Below are 23,414 nucleotides of genomic sequence, written 5' to 3'. Positions count from 1 at the left end.
CTCATTTCATCTGGATCTCTCTCCTGAGATAGGATAAAACATTCTCTAGGCATTATAACAATTAAATTCAGTAAAATAAGATTACTCTTAGAGGCAAAATATATATGAAAGATTAAGTACTGACATTTATTTCCTTTTATATTTCTACAATAAGCAAGAAATACAAAGCAAACAATAAAGACCAAAATAATTCAAATAATTTCAATTCCTGAACTAGAGTGCAAGCAGTTTAAAGTTGTGCTTGGCTTTCCTATATCCCTTTTGGGATAATAAGTATAATAATTATACACAGACAAGGATACAGCTTAAAGTTTTCCACCTGGATCAGGTGTGTTATGAATTATCATGTATTGCAATTATACTTATTTTCATGTTCTTAAGGAATTTCAAAGTTCTTCTTAAAACTAAAATTTTGTAATGGTTGTCTTTAAATTGTATTTAATCACAGAATATTATATGCAATATCATGACAATGTTTCTCTTTATGGATTTAGTAAGTGGTCAAAAATTTATAAGAGCCAGAATAAGGATAATAAAACAAATTACCAAAGTAGCATAACTTTATATATAGTATTTCTAATAATCCTACAGTATTAGATATATTAAAAAATGTATAAAAATATACATTATTTTCCTGAATAAAGGTAAAGAAATACATCCTTTTAAAGACATTTACCCAAAGAAGAAATACACAGTTCTATAATAATAGAGATAAGGTGAAGTCTTAACCACTGGACTGCTAGGGAAGTTCCTAAATTATTTTTAAAATAGCATATAGGTATTAAAAATATTCTAGAAAAGACTCATAGAGTTATTATGGCCAAAAAAATTTTCTTATTAACAAAGTAAAATTTGTCTCAATTTCCTTTCCAATCCTTTGTATTTAGTGGAAAATTCCAAGTTGTTGTTGTTGTTTACAATGTCTTCCCACCAAATCGTCCTTTGTATTCCACATTCCTTTCCTACTCTCCAACACATTTCACTTTTTCCATACAGTCTGACCACTTCTGTTGTTTACTTTCTTTCTTGCTAACACTATTTATTCCCTTCTTACTGTGATTATACTCCTCTTTCTATCCTAGTTGTTGCCTACATTGTCTTATATTGATGTTTAGTTTAACAAATTCAAATAAATAATTAGCTATGCAATGCCTATTACAGGCAAGACATACAAGATGAGTAAGAAGTCGTCTGCCACTTACAAATATTATATACCATTCTAGTAAGCCTGCTGACTAATTCCAACACACACAATTATTTTCACATGGATATTTGGTTATTCTTAGCTACACCTGATGTCATTATTAGATTCTAAGATCGTCAGAGTGCTGCTGCTGCTAAGTCACTTCAGTTGTGTCCAACTCTGTGCAACCCCAGAGACGGCAGCCCACCAGGCTCCCCCGTCCCTGGGATTCTCCAGGCAAGAACACTGGAGTGGGTTGCCATTTCCTTCTCCAATGCATGAAAGTGAAAAGTGAAAGTCAAGTCGCTCAGTCGTGTTCAACTCTTCGCGACCCCATGGACTGCAGCCTACCAGGCTCCTCCGCCCACGGGATTTTCCAGGCAAGAGTACTGGAGTGGGGTGCCATTGCCTTCTCCCCGTCAGAGTGCTAGCATGCTGCAAAATTTGACTTTTCCACTGCCAGGTGACAGAAACTGGATTCTTATGATAACCTTAGTTATTGGTTCATTTTTTTCTGCAATGTTATACATATTTAATTACAGGGTATAAATACATGAGCCCCAAGTTATTCCAAAAGGTTTTTATATATAAAATTAAATTTTAAAGTTTCTTCCATTAAAAGTTGAAATAGGAAGTTTTAAAAAGTGTGTATTTTTAAATTATACAAATAAAAAAGGACATTAATTTCAGGGGAAAGAAGTTCCTTGGCATTTGTATCCCTGAAATCCATGGGAGAGAGCTGGGAACTTTTATTAAAGCATATTAACAGAAAACATGGTTTCAAGATGGATTTGATCACAGTGAGTGTAATGAGCACGGGAGAGAGGCATAAAAATTACAACAGTACTGGGCATGATACAAACTGAAAGAAGAAAAGAAATCACAAGGGACATCATATTAGGAACAAGAAAAACATTTCCAGAAAGTAAAATCACACACTTTCCCCTAAGCCATACTAAAGGGAGAAATTTCTCTCCTCTCCAAGGCCTCTGCCCCTCATTTCTCCTGTACTTTATTCTGCATTTTTGTTCACGTTTATTCTCTTTCAGCATCTTCAATCTCCCCTACTCTTTTTACCTCCATCTATATACATGCTGAAATCTATTCCAAAAATAAAAATACAAAAATGCTAGGTACTGTTCTGTGTTGTTAATCCTGAAACTATTATACATATCACCACATACTTCAATTATTCTTTATAACCCTGGAGCTGGAAAAATGGAACATAACAGTCCCCTAAATCTTATGTTCATGATTCCACTGAAACTGTTCTCCCCAAGAAGATCTAAGGAAACCTTAGTTCCCAATTCAGGAAAACTTTTTTTTTTTTTTAACTTATACCTGCTGCAGAATTTACTGTCTCCTTTGAACACCTTTTCTAGTTTCCATATATTATTCTTCCCTGATTACCCTCCTTCCTCTCTAGGTATTTTCTTTTGAGGCTCCTCTTTATTTGTTTACACTTAAATGTTGACCTTCCTCAGAGTCCCAACCCCAGGCCCTGTTCTTACTTGTTACACTGTGTATTACTATAATTGCGGATATATGTCATTATACATTTGCTTAAGGCCACAGAATGTACAATACCAGAAATGAACTGTAATGTAAATTATGGACTTGGTGTGATTATAGTGTGTTAATGTAGGTTCATCAGTTACAACAAGGGTACCACTCTGGTGGGGAATGCTGATTATGGGAAGGCTATACATTGTGGAAGCAGGAGTTATATGGAAAATCTCTACCTTCTCCTCAAATTTTGTTATGAACTGACTGAAAACTACTCTAAAAAATAAAGTATTAATTTTCAAAAAAAAAAAAAAAACAACAAAGAGATCTTTGAAACAACGGGAAAAAAAAGTCAGGACCCTGCTGGACTTAAGGCCCATAGTCATTGTTAGCTATACATAATGATCAGAAAAGCTTAGGATCTGGGCAATGTCCTGAAAGAGGGGATCTTTGGCTTTTCATCAGTTCTCAGAGGACCCCATAACTTCAAAGTCATTAAGAATCACTCATTTATATCGATAAAGGAGGCACCTCAAAAGCTACATTTAGTAGTTTTAGGGAAGAACATTAAAAACACTGAAAATAATGTACCTTTTGCATGTACTAGACTTAAATGAAAATAAATATGGCCTAAAATATTTATGTGCCCTTTATTTACAATTTCTTTGATATCTATAACTAAGTAAAAACTACTTAAAATACCAAAACCACAGAGAAAGAGCTCCCCTGAATCTAAGAGCCACAGAAAAAGGAAGAGCAATAGCAGATTTAAGAGCTGCACCTACTGATAAAAACAACCAAAAAAACTGAAGTCTGACAGAGCAAAAAGCCAAAGTATTCAGTGAATTATTATCAACCATCTACAGTAAGAGGATAGGTTAGATTCACGAGGAAGGGAGTAAAAGAGAAATGGGTGCGAGAAATGGAATTAATTCTATAATGAAAAACTTAAAATCTTCATTTTGTTAGCCCACTAATCCAATAGGGACAGACCTCTAACGTGGTTTCTTGTGTCACTTTATAGACATAATAGGAAACATATAAAATATAAGAGTGTTGATAAGTGGGGAACCTCAGTTACATTCAGCAGTTAAGCATTTATAGTCTAGATCTAGATAGCATAAAAACAGCTTATGTAAAATGAAAAACTGACTTTTAAAACATTATGTTACAAGATGTCAGTCTTAAGCCCCAGGAAAAGGCACAATGATAGTGCTTAACTGCAATGAACCGTTATTCCAAATACAGGAACAACTCTGAACCAAAGGACCGCACCTGTTCCTGCCATACGTATTGGGAGACTAACAAGGGAAACCCACAATCATAACTGACCAAGTGTGGTTCCATTCACCATGGGACTTCTAGTAAAGCACGTTTTCAGAAGAGAGATTAAAAAGATGATGGCATTAAGTAACAGACCAGGAAACCACATCCACAGCACTAGAAGAGAACTTTTATTTTTGTTTTTTCCTTTTAAGTATGATGCTAAGAGATGAGTGTATAATATACTGAATAGGAAATGCTCCTAAATGAAGAAATTTTTTAAAAAAAAGAAAAGAAAAACCTTAGCTTGTCCATTTGAATACCTAGACTAATAATTGCTGCTGCAGAAAAGTCACAAACCTGGGTGTTCTGGTGCCACAATAGAATTTAAAAGTTCTAATATCAACTGAGCCTTTAATACTGACTGACCATTTGTGTGTACATTCCTAGGCAGTTCTATCTCTGAATCTATCCAGAACTATTTCAAACTTTTTTAGACTATTCTAAAAATTCACCACCACCACCAGCACAAATCACAAGGGTGGGGCCCTCATGATGCAATTAGTGCCCTTACAAAAACAGCCGTCAGAGAGCTAGTCAGGCAGTCAGCATGTGCTTGCTCTGTCTCTCTCATTCTGTTATGTGTGCGCTCTCTCCTCTATCCATGTGAGGACATAGTAAAAAGGCCACTATCTACAAGCCAGGAAGAGAGTTCTCATTAGAAACAGACCATGCTTGGCAGATTGAACTCGGGACTTCTGGCCTCCAGAACTGTGAGAAAGGTAATTGCTGCTGTTTAAGCCACCCAGCCTATGGTATCTTCTTATGGTAACCAGAGTTGACTAATACACACTCATACTTACAGCTGGAGAGTCCAAATTGGTCACAATTCCATCTTGACTTAATAGCAGTATCTTTAAGTTAACTATATTTAATGCTGGTTTTGAGCTTGTTTTTATTTTTTTATTTTTATAAGTGCTGCCTTTCAGAAAATAATTGCATAAAATGAAAAAGCATAAATGAGAAGCACGAAACCACAAACAGGTACATGCAAGCCTAGTGAAATGCATCATCAATCTAATGAAAATGGAATAAAAGATACTTACCACCACCAAGAATGTAAGAATCCTGGTGGCTCCCCCAACGTGATGTTCTTTTCCCATCTTATCTAAAATGAATAAAATAGATATTAAACACTCCTAATAATACTTTACCCACACATATGACAAAGCAATATTTTCCCACTTAAAATATCAAGATAATATATAGGATTTTAATCATTTTCATGTTATTCTTTATCCAAGTTTTACAAATACTCATTTTATACTATAATTTGCTGACTGAATAGTCGGAGAGAAATTGCCACCATTATTTTCCTGAATTTGCTTCCCACTGTGTCAAAATTTCAGAAGCTATTTCAGGATCCTAAGGCACATGAAAATCACAATTATTAACACCAGTATGGAAATCAGCTATCACCACTAACCCAGACACTTGCAAGAACTTGGGCTTAATATGTACAGACTCCAAATTAAACTTCAAGGATTGAATTTTTGAATAAGTTTCTGATTTGAGGGGATGGAACTAAGAAGGCATATGTAAGAATTTTAAAAGATGGTGATATTGACTTTCCAATTATTTATATTTCAGATGAAGTTCACTATAATAAAAATTTAAAACAAGGTCAATATTCTCAAAATTAAAAGTTCTGATTAAATGCTTTTTACAAATTAAATTTAAAAATTGCAAAGCTGAGTGTGTATTTATACAGTGCCTTATCTAAGCACTGGATAGCATTAAGAAGAAAAGATGAAAATCTTTGCATTCAAGGAGATTACATTTTAGCAGGAAGGATTGCTGTTGTTTAGTCGCTAAGTCATGTCTGACTCTTTGTGACCCCATGGACTAGCCTGCCAAGCACCTCTGTCCATGGGATTTCCCAGGCAAGAATACTGGAGTGGTGGTCATTTGCTTCTCCACAGGATCTTTCTGACCCAGGGACCGAACCCACATCTCCTGCACTGCAGGTGGATTCTTCACCATTAAAGAGAAGCTCAGTAGGGAAAACAGACCATAACAAACAAACGCCCTTGCCACATCCCCCCTCCAAAAAAGACTGCATTTATACTAGAAGGTGACAAATGCTATGGAGGAAAATAAAGCAGTGAAGGAGGATAAAGAGAACAGACAAACTATAAGAAGTTATAATTTTAGCTAAGGTGATGCAGCTTCAAGAACAAACAACCCTTACATATAAGTATAGCTTTTAGTTTTTTAAATAACTAAAAAATAATTTAACAATATTCCAATCAGTAAAATGTGCCCGTTGGCCCTTACCACTACTAGGAAGCAAACAACTATAAATACTGACTGATTCAAAGAATTCTTTTCATCACCTACTATGGAAGACGTTATCTCAACAGGATAAAAAAAACAAAAATATTTTAAAATAAAAATTCATAATGTGATTCTAAATGTTAAAACAAAAAAAAAAACCCTCTTTAAGGAAGAGATGTAAAACTTAAGCATAATTAAAATCACTGAAACTGACACATTTTTACAGTGCTTATGCACACAAAATATAACTCAATGAAAACTTTGATGTAAAAAAGTAATTTGCTCTCAAAAACCAGAGAAATTCTCTTAAGATTAGAAAAATTATGTATGTGATAGCCATTTTAAGAGCTAAAAAGTGAAACTCTAAGAGTTAATCAACTTAAATTTATAAAGTCTAAACATAAACAATGAACCAGAATATGTTATATAAATGGAAGTCAGACCCAAACTTGAATTCTCCAAAGTAGAAACATTCGAAATTTTTTTTAATCTATGCTACCTTTTATCTGAAAATTTCAGGTGATCAATATTTTCTCTTTTTTGGTTCATGAAAAATAAGAAATGGTACTTAATGAGTCTTATGAGAAATAAAGCTCTGACAGCCTGCTAAAGTTATAATTTAGTCAAAAACCTGTGTCTCATCTTTTCTCTCCATCTTTTCTCTTGCCATCTTTTCCCAAGTCGATGTCTTTTTGAAAGGGCATAATGATGCACCTCACAGATGTGCCCCAGACATACTAATATTCCTAAGCCCTGGAATCATCCTAAGCATATAAACAGCAAGTTTTTCAAAGTAGAGTCCTTACGTTTCATCTCAGCTCATCTTGACTTTTCCTAATACAACTGTGATATACTTAAAAGGAGAATGTGAGATGACTTATGAAGAGTCAAAGCGGCATGACTAGGTCTGAATGACAGACTGTGCTAGAGGTTATTAGACTCACGGTCTAACAAGAGTCTGCTGTACCGCATCACCTACTAAGCAGTCATTTTCTTGCACTTTCACAACTTCCACAGCCAGTCATCAGATGTTCCAGGAGATAAGGTACTCTAGGAAAACACCTATATGATTTATATTTGATATGGTCTTCTATAAGAGGAAGTCTGAAGGTAATGTATTTGTATTTTAAATAATATGACATCTTATTACTCCTAAGAGAAACAAAATGTTTCACAAACATCATCTCTTTCATCCTCAAAATATTCTTTTCTATATCATGAGGGAAGTTCACCTTTCTCACTTTAAATCACAAGTCTATGGAAGAAACAGCTAAAACTTTGGTCAAACATGTTTAAGTTAACACAAAAGTCATCCTGTCACAGTTATTCAGTGAACAACAACCAATGTGCAAGGAATTTACAAAAAGGAGATGGTTCTACACAGGAATTATGTTTCCATAGTGAATGGTAGTCTTTTGCCTCCAAACTAATTAATATTCTTGCTACATGCGTGCTTAGTCGTGTCCAACTCTTTGAGACCCCATGGGCTGTAACCCGCCAGGCTCCTCTGTCTATGGGATTTTCCAGGCAAGAATAGTGGTTGGGTTGCCATTTTCTCCTCCAGGGGATCTTCCCAACCCAGGGATCGAACCCATGTCTCCTGCACTGGCAGGTGTATCCTTTACTGCTGAGCCACCTGGGAAGCCCCAAATACTATTCCAGATAATACTTATTTAGAGAAAGGATGAGGTGATATTTAGGAAAATAGAACCTGATCTAGAGAAAGCATGAGGTGATATTCAGGAAAACAGACCCTGATCTAGAGAAAGCATGAGGTGATATTCAGGAAAACAGAACAACAACCTGAGAAAAATTCACCAACAGTGAATGCAAAATAAAATTTACTACTTAAACACTACAGAACAGTGTGTAATCATTAAAGAGAATAAGATAAATCTATATGGAAAAAGGGCTATGATAGACTGGTTTTTCAAATGAGATTAAGAAAGACTACAGAATAATACAAAACCTTTTCTTTTTTTTTTTTCTTTTTGTTTTTATTTTTTATTTTTTTAAATTTATTTATTTATTTATTTTTTATTTTACTTCACAATTCTGTATTGGTTTTGCCATACATTGACATGATTGTTTAAACATATGTGTGAATATGTATTATGAACTTGGTTGTATGTATATTTAAAAAATGACACCAAACTTACAACTATTATCTCTGGAAAAAGGTAAAGGACTTGCATTTTGAAGTCATATTCATACATATAGTTTAATTTTTTTAGCAAACATAATGATGGATGAGGTTGAGGAATAGCCAGAAAACACCTCTAAATGTCAAGTCACTTTAGAAACAATTCTGCTATCTAAGAAGAGGCATTTTCTGTTGTACTGTTTCATGGGCTTTAGGCTTGTTTAGGTGCTTAAATGGTATCTATGCAAATAATTTCTCTCAATTTTTTCTTCTTGTATTATCCCAGCCTCTGTATGTATTCCCTAGTCCTTAGGCTTTTGCTCTTTAAATCATCCACCTCCCTTCCTTCCATCATCAGTCCAGCTAAAAGCTGTATTCTCCTGTAACCTTGTAAATTGCAAGGCCAATGCCTACCACCATACTTTACATCTAAGTCTGTGATTAGGCAGTGTCTCTGTAATACGATCTAGTGTTTTCAGCATTTCTATATAAATGCAGAGCCAAACACTGAATCATGAATGAAAAGTATACTGGCAAGAATAAGACATGCCATATGGTTTATAAACGAAAATTATAAATTTCAATGAACACACTCTCTGATACAGCAATTCTTCTAGGAATTTATTAATATGGTCACATGTGCAAAGTTACATATAAAACAATTTTTGATGAAACATCATTTATAATTGAAAAAGACTGGAAACGATATAAATGTCCATTAGTAAGGGGACTGGTAAACTATACTATGGCACAGGTCATAGAATGAAATATGCTACAACCACAGAAAGAGAATATTTATAAAGTTTAGCAAACTGACAGAAAACAATTAAAGTCAAGTAAAACAAAAATCAAAGCACAGTAAGTGTGTATAATAAAGAATCTGTGATACACACACACATACATACAGATATTATTTCAGCATTATTTGTTCTGGCAAGATATATTAGTCATTTACCTATTACCTCTCAGCCCCACCCCACCCTCCTATATCCTCCATTCTACACTCAGTACTTGGATTTTGAAAATTACATTTCCTTCCTAGTCTCCTAGCCAGCTAGTTTCCCTTAAGTTCTATCAGGAGATGCTAGTAGGAGATCAAAAAGGGCAGGAGGAAGAAGAGAAGCTGCCTGCCCCGGCTCCAAAAGAAAAGTGGTTGAACGCATGTACACCTGTGGTGGATTCATGTCAATCTATGCCAAAACCAATACAGAATTGTAAAGTAAAAATTAAAAATAAATTAATTAATTAATTAAAAAAAAAAAAGAAAAGTGGTTGCTTGTTGCAGAAATGGCAACAAAGTAGAGGTGAGGCAATTATGGATGCTGGTAGCACCTTTTTTGGGGGGTTCAATGGCACCCTACTCCAGTACTCTTGCCTGGGAAATCCCATGGACAGAGGAGCCTGGTGGGCTACAGTCCATGGGGTCGCGAACAGTCGGACACGACTGAGCGACTTCACTTTCACTTTGCACTTTCCTGTATTGGAGAAGGAAATAGCAACCCACTCCAGTATTCTTGCCTGGAGAATCCCAGGGACGGGGGAGCCTGGTGGGCTGCCGTCTCTGGGGTCGCACAGAGTCAGACAGGACTGAAGCGACTTAGCAGCAGCAGCAGCAGCCTTGTCAGTGTGGGACCACTTCAGATGATATAGATCTACTTGAATAGCATCGCCAACAGCACAGCAGTACATCCGAAGCTCATGAAATCCCAACTTTACAGAGTATTCCTAAATCCTTCCATATTTTTTGAAAACCAATATTAAAAAAATTAACATCATAAAAGAATAAAGCTAGTTCCAACGTTAAGAAAAGAATCTGAATACCTATGTATAGGCTTCCCTGGTGGCTCGCATCGTAAAGAATCTGCCTGTAATTCAGGGGACCTGGGGTCAATCCCTGGGTTGGGGAGATGTTTGTTCCTAGAAAATTTCCTGAGACTTCTAAGTTAAATATAATCTACTGTTTACACTAATTTTCTAAAACCATCCATGTATAGAAGTATAGGTGCAGCTATACACTAAATGTAATAAAAGTTAAAACTTTTACATTCTAATTTTAAAAATTAAAGCAAACAGATGTACAGCAGGAAGAAAAATCTGACTGCCCTCTGAAGGAAATGTAATTCAAAACTGTGCTATTCAATGTGGTACTCATTAACCACATGTGGCTCTTTACATAGAATTAATTGAATGTTCTTCGATTTTTCCAGCCACTTTTTAAGGGCTCCGTTGTCATATGTGACTAGTGGAGAACTTACTAAACAGCAGAGATTAGAGATCATTTCCATAATCACGGAAAATTTTAGAGAATAGTGCTGTTCTGCTTTAGAAGGAATGCAGAAGTCTTTATAAAGGAAATTTTCTTTCTTGGGAAATTGGGAAAACTCCTTGATGGATCCTTCATATTTCTGGCCCAGAAAGGCAGAGGCTCTTAGAAATGGTTTGAAAGTAAAGAACAGACAGCTAATATTCTACATAATAAAATAACAAGGATTTAGGAGGCTGCTAATAGTCTCCAGGAAGGAGGAGTCTGGGGCTCTGGGAGTATTCAGAAAAGGAGCAATTGGCAAAGTTGTGAGGAGACAAAAGGCAGAAGGAGTCTTCAGGACAACAGCTGGTGAGAAATTCTCTATGGCAAGAAGACCAAAGAACTTAAGGATAGTTGTGTCTAATATCCGAGTCAATGTCGTTGCTTGTACTGTACTTAATCAACGCTTAATAGTCTTCAGTTTTTCCCTGACTTTCAGTAAGAATCCTTCATACCCAAGAGCAATGCGTTCGTGGGGCTTTAGGCTATGAAGGCAACAGGAAAGCTGAGGCAAAGAAAAGCTATCAGCCGTAAGGAAGAGTAGCAGCGCTGCAATACTGAGTGAGGGCAAGAAATGACAGCAACTGAAACATTAACAACCTCCCCCTCCTTGTAAGCCCCAGAGATATGAAAGAGGACCTGAGACAATCTGTCACATTAGGGTTTGAGCTGGAGTCATTTTGGCAGAAAAGGTAACCCTAAGGAAGTAGGAGGGTTGTGGGCTATCCAGGTGACAGACACTTGGAGCTATATGGCACATAGGCTATATATTTATATTATTGTTGTTCAGTCGCTAAGTCGTGTCTGACTCTTTGCAACCCCATGGACTGCAACACACCAGGCTCCCCTGTCCTTCAGTATCTCCTGGAGTTTGCTCAGATTCATGCCCACTGAGTTGGTGATGATATCTAACCATCTCATCCTCTTTTACAGTTTTATTTTTAAAGAAATAAACTACACAAGATAGAAAAGAATTTTCAAAATAGCACTTTTGAGCACTTACCACATGCCAGGTCTTTCAAGTTATTTCATAGGTACTAACTCATTATTATCTTTTTTTCATAATTGAGAAAATGGAATAAGTAAATACGATTTAGACCACAATTCATATCCAGCAGTGTGGCCCCACAGTCGTTGCTCTGACCCATTATACTATGTTGCCTCCAAGTTAAAGTTCAAGAAACGTAAGGAAGTTACTACTATTATTTCCTCTCTTCACATAGATGAAAAAAATAAACAGAACAGAATTTTTGAGTCTATGGAGTTCAATAATTTAGCATTCCTAACAAAAGCTGAAGAAGCCACCCACTAGATGTCTTTAAGCTTCTATTTCTGGCTACCTTACTGGCTAATTTATGGCAAATAAGGGTTAGTAATATAGTATAAACAAGGTAAAATTATTAAGAAGAGAAAATCGGGATCTCTGCAACACTTTTAATTTTATTTGCCTCATTCTGAGGCACAAATGCCATGCAAAATTTCAGGACTAAACAGGAACTATCTTATCTAAAATGAAACAATATAATCCAGCAAAAAGACAGTTTTTAATGAGTCCAAAGTAACATTTAGGATTTAGACATGGTTTGGAATCTATGATGAATCAGAGATAACAGTGAGCTGGTCAACACAACCTGGCTAGACAAATGTTTTAATTTCTATTGTTAGTCCAATGCTACCTCTTTTAACTAGGAAAAAAATTGCTGGACTATGGATGTGAGAGTTGGACTGTGAAGAAGGCTGAGTGCCGAAGAATTGATGCTTTTAAACTGTGGTGTTGGAGAAGACTCTTGAGAGTCCCTTGGACTGCAAGGAGATCCAACCAGTCCATTCTGAAGGAGATCAGCCCTGGGATTTCTTTGAAAGGAATGATGCTAAAGCTGAAACTCCAGTACTTTGGCCACTTCATGTGAAGAGTTGACTCATTGGAAAAGACTGATGCTGGGAGGGACTGGGGGCAGGAGGAGAAGGGGACGCCCCAGGATGAGATGGCTGGATGGCATCAATGACTCGATGGACGTGAGTCTGAGGGAACTCCAGGACTTGGTGATGGACAGGGAGGCCTGGCATGCTGCAATTCATGGGGTCGCAAAGAGTCGGACACGATTGAGCGACTGAACTAAACTGAACTGTATGAGTGTCCTACTATTTTGACTGATAACCAAAGCTAGAGTGAGAACGTTGAATACTTGAGTAATCGGTGCCACTTCAGTCATTTCCTTTTTATCACAAATATCCAATTCAAATAAGTAAGTCTCATTTTTTAAGTTCCCTGTTTAACAGTACTGAATTAGGTAAAAATCTAGTATAGCGTAAGAATTTAGGTAACATGGTCCTTTACTATACAATTGACTCAAGAAGTCATTCTACAACATGCTGAATGTGGTAAGTTGCTTCAGTCATGTCTGACTGTGTGCAGCCCCATGGACTGTAGCCTGCCAGGCTCCTCTGTCCATGAGATTATCCAGGCAAGAATACTGGAGTGGGTTGCTATGCCCTCCTCCAGAGGATCTTCCCATCTGGGAATCGAACCCGCATCTCTTACATCTCCTGCACTGGCAGCTGGGTTCTTTACCACTAGCACCACCTGGGAAGGCCCATTCTACAACAAGCAGTCTTAAATTTTCCAGACAATCCAAGTGAAAGTAAAGAGAGAGAAAGCAATGCTAAATAGGATATAAAGCTATAAAAGATTACACTGTCCATAGTTTAAGAGGATGGGTATTCACACAGACACTACAGTACAAAGCTAATGATGCTATTCTTTTACTTAAAAGAATAAAAGTTCCCTTTTGCTGAGATGATAAGCCCAAGCTTCTTGGCAGAATATGCAAAGGCTTTCATGTTAAGAATGCACTATCAGCATGGAGAGGTGGAGCCCTGAGAAAGCTTTCCTAGAAAAAGCTACCTCTGAGCTAGTCAAGGAGAGAAGGGGAGGAGATTTTAGGCAGTGAATAGCACTGACTTTAAGCCCAGATGAGAGACGCCTTCTGGTATGTATAGACAAACACAAGCAGTTGGTATGATGGAAACTTAAGGCATGAAGGAGGACAATATAGCAAACTACTGAAATTTCACCAACTGAAATTATAGTCAACGGTCCCTATCTGCAGGTTCCACATCCACAGATTCAAACAACCACGGGTAGAAAATACTTGGAAAAAATGTTCCAGAAAGTTTCAAAAAGTCAAACTTGAAGTTGCTCACAATGGGCAACTATTTACATATCATTTACATTGTATTTACAACTATTACACAGCATTTGCACTGTATTAGGTATTATAAATAACCTACAGACGATTTAAAATACAAGCAAAAATGAGTGTAGGTCATATGCAAACCCTGTGCTGTTTTACATAAAGGACTTGATCATCTGGATTTTGGCATGGGGGTGGGGGGCGGGATCCCAGAACCGATCCCCAGTGGATATGGAGGGATGACTGTATCTAGAACTCTAGGGTGTACTCAGCAGTGGCCTATTACAAATCTACCTCCAAACTTTCATTTTAAAATCAAGATAATTTTAACTATACAAATATCTCTGTGTGTGTATATTTGTATATATTTGTTTTTTAAAACCCTACAAGTATTTTTTATTGCAGGATAAAAATTCCTTTTTGAATACTTTAACATCCGCACTCCCAGAAACAACTACTCTGGAACGTATATTCTTTCAGACCTTTTACTTTACTTCACGTTCATAAATATATACCCACAAAAATATATACTATTGCTTTATGTTCAATGGTTTTCATGTAACTATCCTGGGAATCACATACACTCATCTCCAAAGTCCAGTAATACTGTATATCTTCCTGGTGACAGGAGTTTATTTTCAGCTTAACTGATTCCCCTTGTGAAATCGAACCAGACTGATAATGGAAAAATCCTCAGTTTTGTATTCCAAATGCAACCGGAGAAAATAAAATCATAGTAAATACTTGTTTAAAAAATGTGCAAATCTCTTCTGAAATTATAATTTTATTTTTACCAAATAGCACTAAGAACAGTTGTATTTCCATTTTCCATTGAGTTCAGAAGCATATCAGTACAGTATCTAGTTATCCTTTCAATCTACATAACTTATTTGAATCCAAATATCTGAATGTCCTTAAATAAGTTAGCAACATTTTTTTTGTTTGATGAAATGATTATGAATGTTGGCAAGAAAAAACAGATTCAGAAAGTTGAGCCAATTCAAAACAATTCTCTATCTAGGAAAAGTGATCTGTAACTCCTTTCATCAAGTTTTCAACTGCATTAAAACAAAAGTTTAAAATCTCCATAACTGACTTCAGTTTCTTTTAAATATAAGTTGGCAGTAATTAAGGATATAATTATTAAAAGTGTCCTGTTTGCAATCTCCATTGCTTCCTTTGTAACATCAAACAGTGACTGTGACTCAGAAAGGTGATAGACCAAAGTCTTCTAATTAATGATTTAATCAGGGATAGATACATTAAACTTGTTTTGATTTAAATATACTTTGAAATCACATTTTTATTACACTGCATATATTCCTTCTATGGTGAAACAACTAACTTAAGTTCTGAGCATACCTCTCAATTTTCTTACTTGCAAATAGGCCCCAATGGTTCACATATACTAATTAGTTAGTTTAATTAGATTGGGGGGATACATGTGTTTGTTTACTTGTGTGCTTGTTGGGGGATAGTGAATCTCAAGAAGGCTGTACCTCAGGCAGGGACTTTGGTCAAATGGTTGCCTGTCATGTCCCTGATCTTGCAGAGGCAAATTAATGAGATCACTAGAGACAACAAAATTTTGATCAGCACTGTCCCACAGAAACATGATCACAGGCCACAAAGGAGAGCCACAGATGTAATTTTAAATTGTCTAGTAACTACTTTTAAAAAGAAAAATAATGCTAGTAATTTTATTTTACCTAATATATCCAAAATATTATCCTGTCAATGTGATCACATTTTTAAAATTGATATTTTGTATTCTTTTTTTCACATTGAGTCTTTGAAATCCAGTGTGTAACTTCATATTTATAGCACTTCTCAATTCAATCAGTCATATTTCAAGTGCTCAAAAAGGCATAGTTAGCCAGTGGCTAGCCTACTGGACAGCACAGATACAGAGGGAAAAACAGGGGCTTGGGAATTAACATGGACCTAAGGTTTGAATTCTAGTTCAATAACTTACTAAGCTGTGTGACCACAAACTAGTTATATAAACTCCCTGAGCCCTGTAGTTGTTATCAGTAAATCAGAAATAATACCAGATGCCTTGCAAATTTCTTAGAAGAACTATAGATAATATGCTCACACATAATATAACTCAGTAAGGTCCTCCTCTTCCTCATTATTATATAAATTGAAGAAGAAAAGGTAACACTGTATGAAAGCTAAAATTTAAGGTTTAAAAATTGTGAAGGAAAAAAAAAATTGTGAAGGAGAAAAATAGAAACAAGAACTTGAAGCAAGATTATCAAAATCTTTTCTAAATTCAGTCATCAACCCACTATTATCTATACAAAATAAAAACAAAAACCCTATTTTCCAAAACTGTGAATAATGCCAAAATAAAATATTTCTAAAACTAGAGACATGATGGTGTTTGCCTTTTTTTCTTAAAGCAAATATGCTTTCTTGATTATTGTTGCTGAAGTTACTATTAGTTTCTATTCCTCAGAGGGGAGAAATGGCTAGAAAGTTGAGTAGGAAGTTATTTGCATGGAAGTGGCATTTTGGGATACTGCAAATGCTTCCAATAATCTACAAAGACTACATTATGCATTTGGATAACTGAACATTCACTATTTTCAAATAACTGTTACATTTTATTTTTCATTCACTTATATAGGATATCAAAATACAATACAGAAAATATACATAACATACCTCTGATAAAAATGTTTGGGCCGATTTCTGAGCTCCTACATGGAGCAGATACTCATATACGTAGAGTGCTAACCTGGGAAAAGAATAAAATATGTATTGAGAAGAGGTATATTTAAAATTCATTCTTTAAACAATGCATATACCTTTTCATTACAAAAATATTTTTCACACTAACAGTGACAGAAAATCAACTCTTCCAACATCTTTTCAATGGGAGTTTATACATGTATGTTCAGAAAGAACTTAATAATTAAAATAGGACACAAAAGAATAAGATACATTGTATCTTTTGGCAAGAAACACCTAAATTGTCTTGTGTTATCTAATTTATCATACCCTAAATTCTCTTTTGTATCTAATATGAATTAATTTAAAACCAAACATTAATAATTCCCATAACCTATGTTAAGGTATAATTATTAGTATAATAAATAATTGGACTTTTAAAACAACACTATATCCTTCCATCTTTTTAGTGAATGTTATTATAAACTTCAGCTGTTTACACATCCATATGCCAAAATGGATGTTGAACATCCATTGTAATATTTGTTCAGCACTTTCTCCTTATTCTTTAGATGTTATTGTTAAACCAAAAATATTTTAGTTTATAAGAAACTCAAATTAACTGCAAATCACATCATTAAGTAAACTTTAAAGATACTAGATTATATTAGGCATTTGGGGACTTACAATTTAAAGGTTAACACAAAAGTACATATAAATTCATCACTCAAACATAGAATATTAAGTATGCACTATCCTCTTATAGTACTCTCATTACCTAGTGGATTCAGAATTTTAAGCTAGACCATGTGGCTCAATTTTAGTTAAGCTGTTAACAAAATATTATTCATAAACCCAAATTAGTCTGAGGCAGTATTTTTAATGATATCTTGGACCAATGCCCAGATAGCTCACAACACTTCAGTTTCTGCTACACTGTATTTACCAATATTGAGCCAGGTTTACAGTAAACAAAACAATGTAACAATAACCACAATTCTGTGCAGCTACACCATTTATCTTGCCAAGTGAATTTATGATTGTTAAAGACTGATGGCATTTGCAAAAATGAGTATTTTCTTCATGTTTATGAAAACATAACATGTACTTGCTATGAAAAGGGAAAGCCTGTATATAATCATTGCTCTGTCCATTTAATTATTTCCCCATTCCCAAACTGTCAAACACTTAAGATGAGAATCATTCTGTAGTTACTAAGCACCATGAATAGATACATGTTAAAGTTACTCATAGATGAAAAGCATGTTGTTGACAGTAAATATAGGAATGTAATTTAGAAACATCTATTCTCTTCAAGTTGAATGCCATTTCCTAGGTCAGTGCTTCTCAACTCGTCTTCTGCCCTAACACAGCTGAGGCACATGTCACATATCTGTGTGATGCTCCGTGGGGAAGGTTCATACCCAACATACATCATATAGGATATGGGAACTGAAACGTTCCTGTAGTTTCAAACAAACAAACCCCACTGGTGATTCTTATGACACATTCTTCACACACACATATTCCACATACCCTGTCCCTCTAGTAACTGCTTTCAACCCTATCACATGATGCCCTGACAATGATGGCAGGTTTCATCTTGAAAGAGAAAATATCCGTGAATTTCGCCTGGAGAGACCAAAGCCTCAAAATTGCCTGCCAGTGGCATCATGGCCCTCCTGCTATTGCCCTAGAGCCTCATATTATTCCTGTGGGTTGTAAAATCTTGGGCCTAGAGCTAAACCAGTGGTGAAGGCTAGAAAAGAAAGCCAGGTCCAAGTCAAGGGCCCAGTGGTGAGGATGTTCCACCAAGGTGGAGAAGCTGTAAGTTGAGAGGCACTGAGTGAAGCTGGGGCGTGGTGGCGGATCCAGGGGTGGGGATGAGGCAACTGACCGCAGAACAGTCAAGGCCAGGGCTCGGCTTAGCTGCGTCCTTGCAATACAAACCATTCCTTAAAGTTGAGCAAGCCACTTCCTTGGAATCTCTTCTTTGTAATATTAAAGAAGATAATATATTTCTTATATGTTTCTCCCAATTAATTAGGTAACAAAAAGTGTATCTCTTTATGAGTAGAATTTAAAGCAACAATCTCCCCTCTCTGAATGACTCCAGGACAGTGATTCTAAAAGATGTATTGGTGGGGGTAGAGAGGAAGGGGTTTCAAACTATAAAACTAAAGATTCTGAAGCATCTTCCTAGGTGTGTGCCTATCCTCCTATCCTTCAAATCTCAGCTGTAACAGCACATCATATTTTTACCAACAGCATGATAAAATAGGACAGAGCTGAGAAAATCTACCTGCAACACCGCCTAACATATCCTAACATTCTATCACCTCCCTGGAACAAAATGAATGCTTCCCAGGCAGTCAGGACCTGTGCTCTGGAAAGAGTGGCAGGGAGCATCAGACAGGTGAACAATTAATCAACTCCACTGCCATGGTGATTATGAAATACATCACTACCAAATCTCTGAATTTCGCTTCTGTCATGGTGACCAACTCTGCCACCCAACCATGGACTATAGCCTGCCAGGCTCCTCTGTCCATGGAGATTCTCCAAGCAGGAATCCTGGAGTGGGCTGCCATGCCCTCCTCCAGGGGATCTTCCCAACCCAGGGATCAAACCTGAGTGTTTCACACTCCCTGCACCGGCAAGTGGGTTCTTTACCGCTAGCGCCACCTGGGAAGCCTGCCTCTGTGCATAAGATTTTCCAAACCCATCTCTTTAGTCCAATCCTCTCTACCAAGCTACAAACCAGCTTCTCCAAATCAGTTTGAAATTTCTAGCAAGGCAGTTCTCTCTTAACTTGACCATGTCCAGCGTTAAATTCACCTTCTCCATCTGTTTACAGTACCGTGCTCACTTTCAAGGAAACATAATTTCTGAGTCTGTTTCCTCATTTGCAAAATGGGAAGGATACTTTCCTTGCAATGCTGTTGAAAGGACTGGAGAGCACAGCAAACAGTAACAATGATTGTAACAGTTTCAGCTAATTATGTCACATATTACATTGCCAAGCTAATTATGTCATGCTAATTCTGCCACATATTATCAAGTCACCAATGCCACAGTCGCTCCCACATTTGCCATTCCTTTTGCTCCTCCCCTGCTCCCCTGCTTAGTGGTTCTCCTGAAGGGCCACTAAGCGCCACAGTGACAGAAGTATTTATTTTACCTTCAGGTACAGATACTGTTGATTCCCATTAGCTTCCTACAGAGGCATTAGGGTCACCAGAAATAAGAACCTTCAGCTGGTTCCGAGGGAAAAGCCCTGGAATCAATTAATTTTGTATGAAGACAAATGTTTCCAGGGGAGTGGGGAGTGACACCTGTCCATCCGTGCACGTGAATCACAGCTTGGTCCCGTACCCAGTGACATGAGATCACCAAACACTTTATTCAGATTCCATTTCTACTGAACAGTGAACATCTAAAGGCAAGTACTGAATGTACAAATATTTTAAATGAGTACGCTGTCATATTAACATGCTCCTTTTCCTTTTTAGGATCTTAAGAAATGTGTCTACTTTTGAAAAAGCACAGAGTGGCTATTTAATCTAACGGCTCATGAAATGAAAAAGTGAAAGCTGTCAGTCACTCGGTCATGTCTGACCCTTTGTGACCCCATGGACTGTGGCCCTTCAGGCTTCTCTGTCCACGGAATTCTCTAGGCAAGAATACTGGAGTGGGACCCCTACTCCAGGGGATCGTCCCAGCCCAGGGACTGAACCCAAGTCTCCCGCGTTGTAGCCGGACTCTACTGTCTGAGCCACCAGGGAGGCCCCCAGGGGCTTAAACAATGTAATTCAATTACACAGAAAAAAAATTAGTAATCACGCAGCTAGAGTTTGGTTCCAGAAAGCAGACACACTTTTTTTTTTTTTAAACACAGATTAACAAAAAAGTATCTCAAAGGTTCATGGTCATGTATCTTTTTCTTCATTTCATTCTAAATTTCAAATAGATATCAACGACTGAGTTAACAAAATCATTTGACCAGCAACTCTAGGGAGAGACCCAAATCTGAAATAGCTCAAGACCTGCTTTACTCCCTGGTTGCTGTAGGCACTACACTTTTAAATTAAGAGCAAAGACAGAGGTTACAAACAGAGGAACACTGAAAACAGCTAAAGCCTGAGCCCACTTGGCACTGCCCTCAAAACACCAATTACATATCAGCCACATATGTGATGCACATTCAGTTCACTGTCTGCAAGTTACACACGTGTACACTCATGGTGCCACAGGAGGCAGAACAGAAAAGGCACTTCACAATTCAAATTCTATCAATCTCCAATTCTGATGGAGTGAAATCTATTTCAACTAGGCTTCAGGGATTCAAAATCTCTAGTAAGTTGCGGTGGACCAGTCTACAGTTTAGTTTTTTAAACTGTTTACAAAAGGAAAGGGGGTAATTCCAATCACATTTTATTTGGTATGTAATTCTAACAAACGTAGATTTTTTTATGAGTCACAAAATATATAATTAGAAGGGAGTTAAAGATATATAAAAATGAAAAAATATAAAAATATGTTAAAACTCTGATGATCCCTCAAAAAGAGCCAAATAAAACTAAAAAGCAACAATGGACTGAGAAAAATGAATATATGACCCATAGGACAACAAAAAGCTAATATGCTTAATACATTCTGCTCATATACTATGACCTGCCAGAACATGAGAAATCTTAATTTTTAAATGATGAGCAAGGATGGACGTTAAAGGCCAAGTAGGAAGAATGGCTACCTATGGCCAGTAAATAATCCTAAGGAAAAATATTCAACCTCCCAGCCATAAACAATATTTTAAAATTTCACCAATGAATGTAGCAAAGACTCTACAAACATTAAAGCATTCAGTGCCTAAACCATAAAATATGGAAGTGTAAATGTACAAGTGAAAAACATAGGATGTAGAATCGCTTATATAGTACACTCCCATGTGCACTACACATACACATGTATATTCTGCCAGAGACAGTTCACATACATACAGGCACAGGAGCAACAAGTGTCACTCCCCAAGCTTCCCCCTCTGGTGAAAACATATGTAGCCAAACGATATCTTTTATTGTAGGATTTTTTATCCCTAGGGAGTGGGAGCCTAGGATAAGAGGCAGACTTTTTTTTAACTGCATAAACATTCTTCTGTTTGATTATTTACCCAGTACTTCTATTACCTATTTTAAAAGAAATACAGGAGTAAATGGGAAAAAATTAAAATAATAAACATTTTGTAACCTCTGACCTAGTAATTTTTATTCTAAAAAACTGTTTTAAAGAATTAATCAGAAATCCAAGCAATTTATAATGAAGTTTATGGCAAAAGTGTAGCAGTGAAACACTGGTAACCTAAACATCTGATGAGAGAAATAACTAGATTGTGATATATGCAGGTAATGGGAAAATACATTTTTGAAGATGTTTAATGAAATGAAGAAATGTTCATAATTCATTGTTAAAAGTGCAAGAATGTATATACACAAATATACCATACTACATTTAGAAAGAGTAGAAGGAAATTTGAGTTATAGCTACTGGTAAAAACATCAATAACTGTAAGAAGAAACAGATGATAAGCAACTAATATGGATGTGGCGGAAACAATAAATAAAGCATAACACCAGTATGGTCTAATTAGACTAGGAGCAAACACCCCCATGCCTCCTTCAGAAGGCCTGAGGACAACTCCTGTAATAGCACTGTCATTATTATATACATATCATTATTAATCATTAACAATCATAATGTTAGCTTTGGGTCTCCAGTAAAAGATCATACTTTGTGCCATTCATGCTGCATAAAGATCCAAGATATGTGGCTAGATAAAAATATTAAACCGCTGATGTTTTCTGCAAACATTTTTCCCCGTTTGTTGTCTGATTTAATTTTGGTCAGGTTTTCTGGGGCTCCCCTGATAGCTCAGTTGGTAAAGAATCCACCTGCAACACAGGCGACCCCGGTTCCATTCCTGGGTCGGGAAGATCCGCTGGAGAAGGGATAGGCTACCCACTCCATATTCTTGGGCTTCCCTTGTGCCTCAACTGGGAGAAACTGCACCTGCAATGAGGGAGACCTGGTTCGATCCCTGGGTTGGGAAGATCCAGTATTCTGGCCTAGAGAATTCATACAGTCCATGTGGTTGCAAAGAATCGCAAAATACAGCTGAGCGACTTTCACTTTTGGGGGTGGGGTGGGGCGGAGAGCAGAGAGGGGTGACACATTTAGATACTTTTGATTAAACTTTACATGTAGAAATAACTATTAATAATATGAAAATAAAAATTCTAAAATTCATAGAAAATGGGCAGAAGCAATAAGAAACATCACAACTAATTTTGAAACATGGAAAACATCAAACCTTACTGGGAATCAAACAAATACATATTAAAGCAACAATGGGCTTTAAATTCTCACTTAAATAATAAGTTAAAAAAAAGTATATTCAAATACTACTGATGGCAATAAACTGATACAGTTTTCAAAACCAGTTTGGCAGTAAGTATAAATCAACAACTTGCTAAAAAAGTTCACACACTTTGATCCAATAATGTAATACCATTACTTGAGAGTCTATCCTAAAGAAATTTACCTAAATGTAGAAAAGCTTAATACACAAAAATTTTGAACCAAAGAACATGTAGGACAATAAAAAATAAAAAAAAATAAATAATAGGAAAGTGGCTGGATCTGTAGTAAAATATTTTGCATTAACTTCATGTTTGAAAATATAATTCAGAATTTATATATATTCATTGAAAAAGCACTAAAGAGAGCTCTCTCTGCTTAATTCTTGAA

General features: G+C 36.3%; 1 protein-coding gene across 4 annotated transcripts in view; it reads right to left on the bottom strand.

Annotated features, from left to right (window-relative positions):
• The window catches only part of SSBP2 (single stranded DNA binding protein 2), a 315,215-nt gene that overhangs the window by 207,941 nt on the left and 83,860 nt on the right, over nucleotides 1-23,414 (bottom strand). For all 4 annotated transcript variants that reach the window (XM_040239441.1, XM_040239442.1, XM_040239444.1 and 1 more), the window contains exons 2-3: nucleotides 16,605-16,677; nucleotides 5,059-5,120 (exon numbers count right to left, since the gene is read on the bottom strand). In XM_040239441.1, the coding sequence (XP_040095375.1) occupies nucleotides 5,059-5,120; nucleotides 16,605-16,677 (135 nt within the window). The remainder of the gene's footprint in view (nucleotides 1-5,058; nucleotides 5,121-16,604; nucleotides 16,678-23,414) is intronic.

The sequence above is a fragment of the Oryx dammah genome, unplaced genomic scaffold (assembly GCF_014754425.2).
Source record: "Oryx dammah isolate SB20612 unplaced genomic scaffold, SCBI_Odam_1.1 HiC_scaffold_5, whole genome shotgun sequence".
NCBI classification, from domain to species: Eukaryota; Metazoa; Chordata; class Mammalia; order Artiodactyla; family Bovidae; genus Oryx; species Oryx dammah.
The sequence above is the reverse complement of the archived record's forward strand: the minus strand, read 5'-3'. Positions and strand labels throughout refer to the sequence as shown.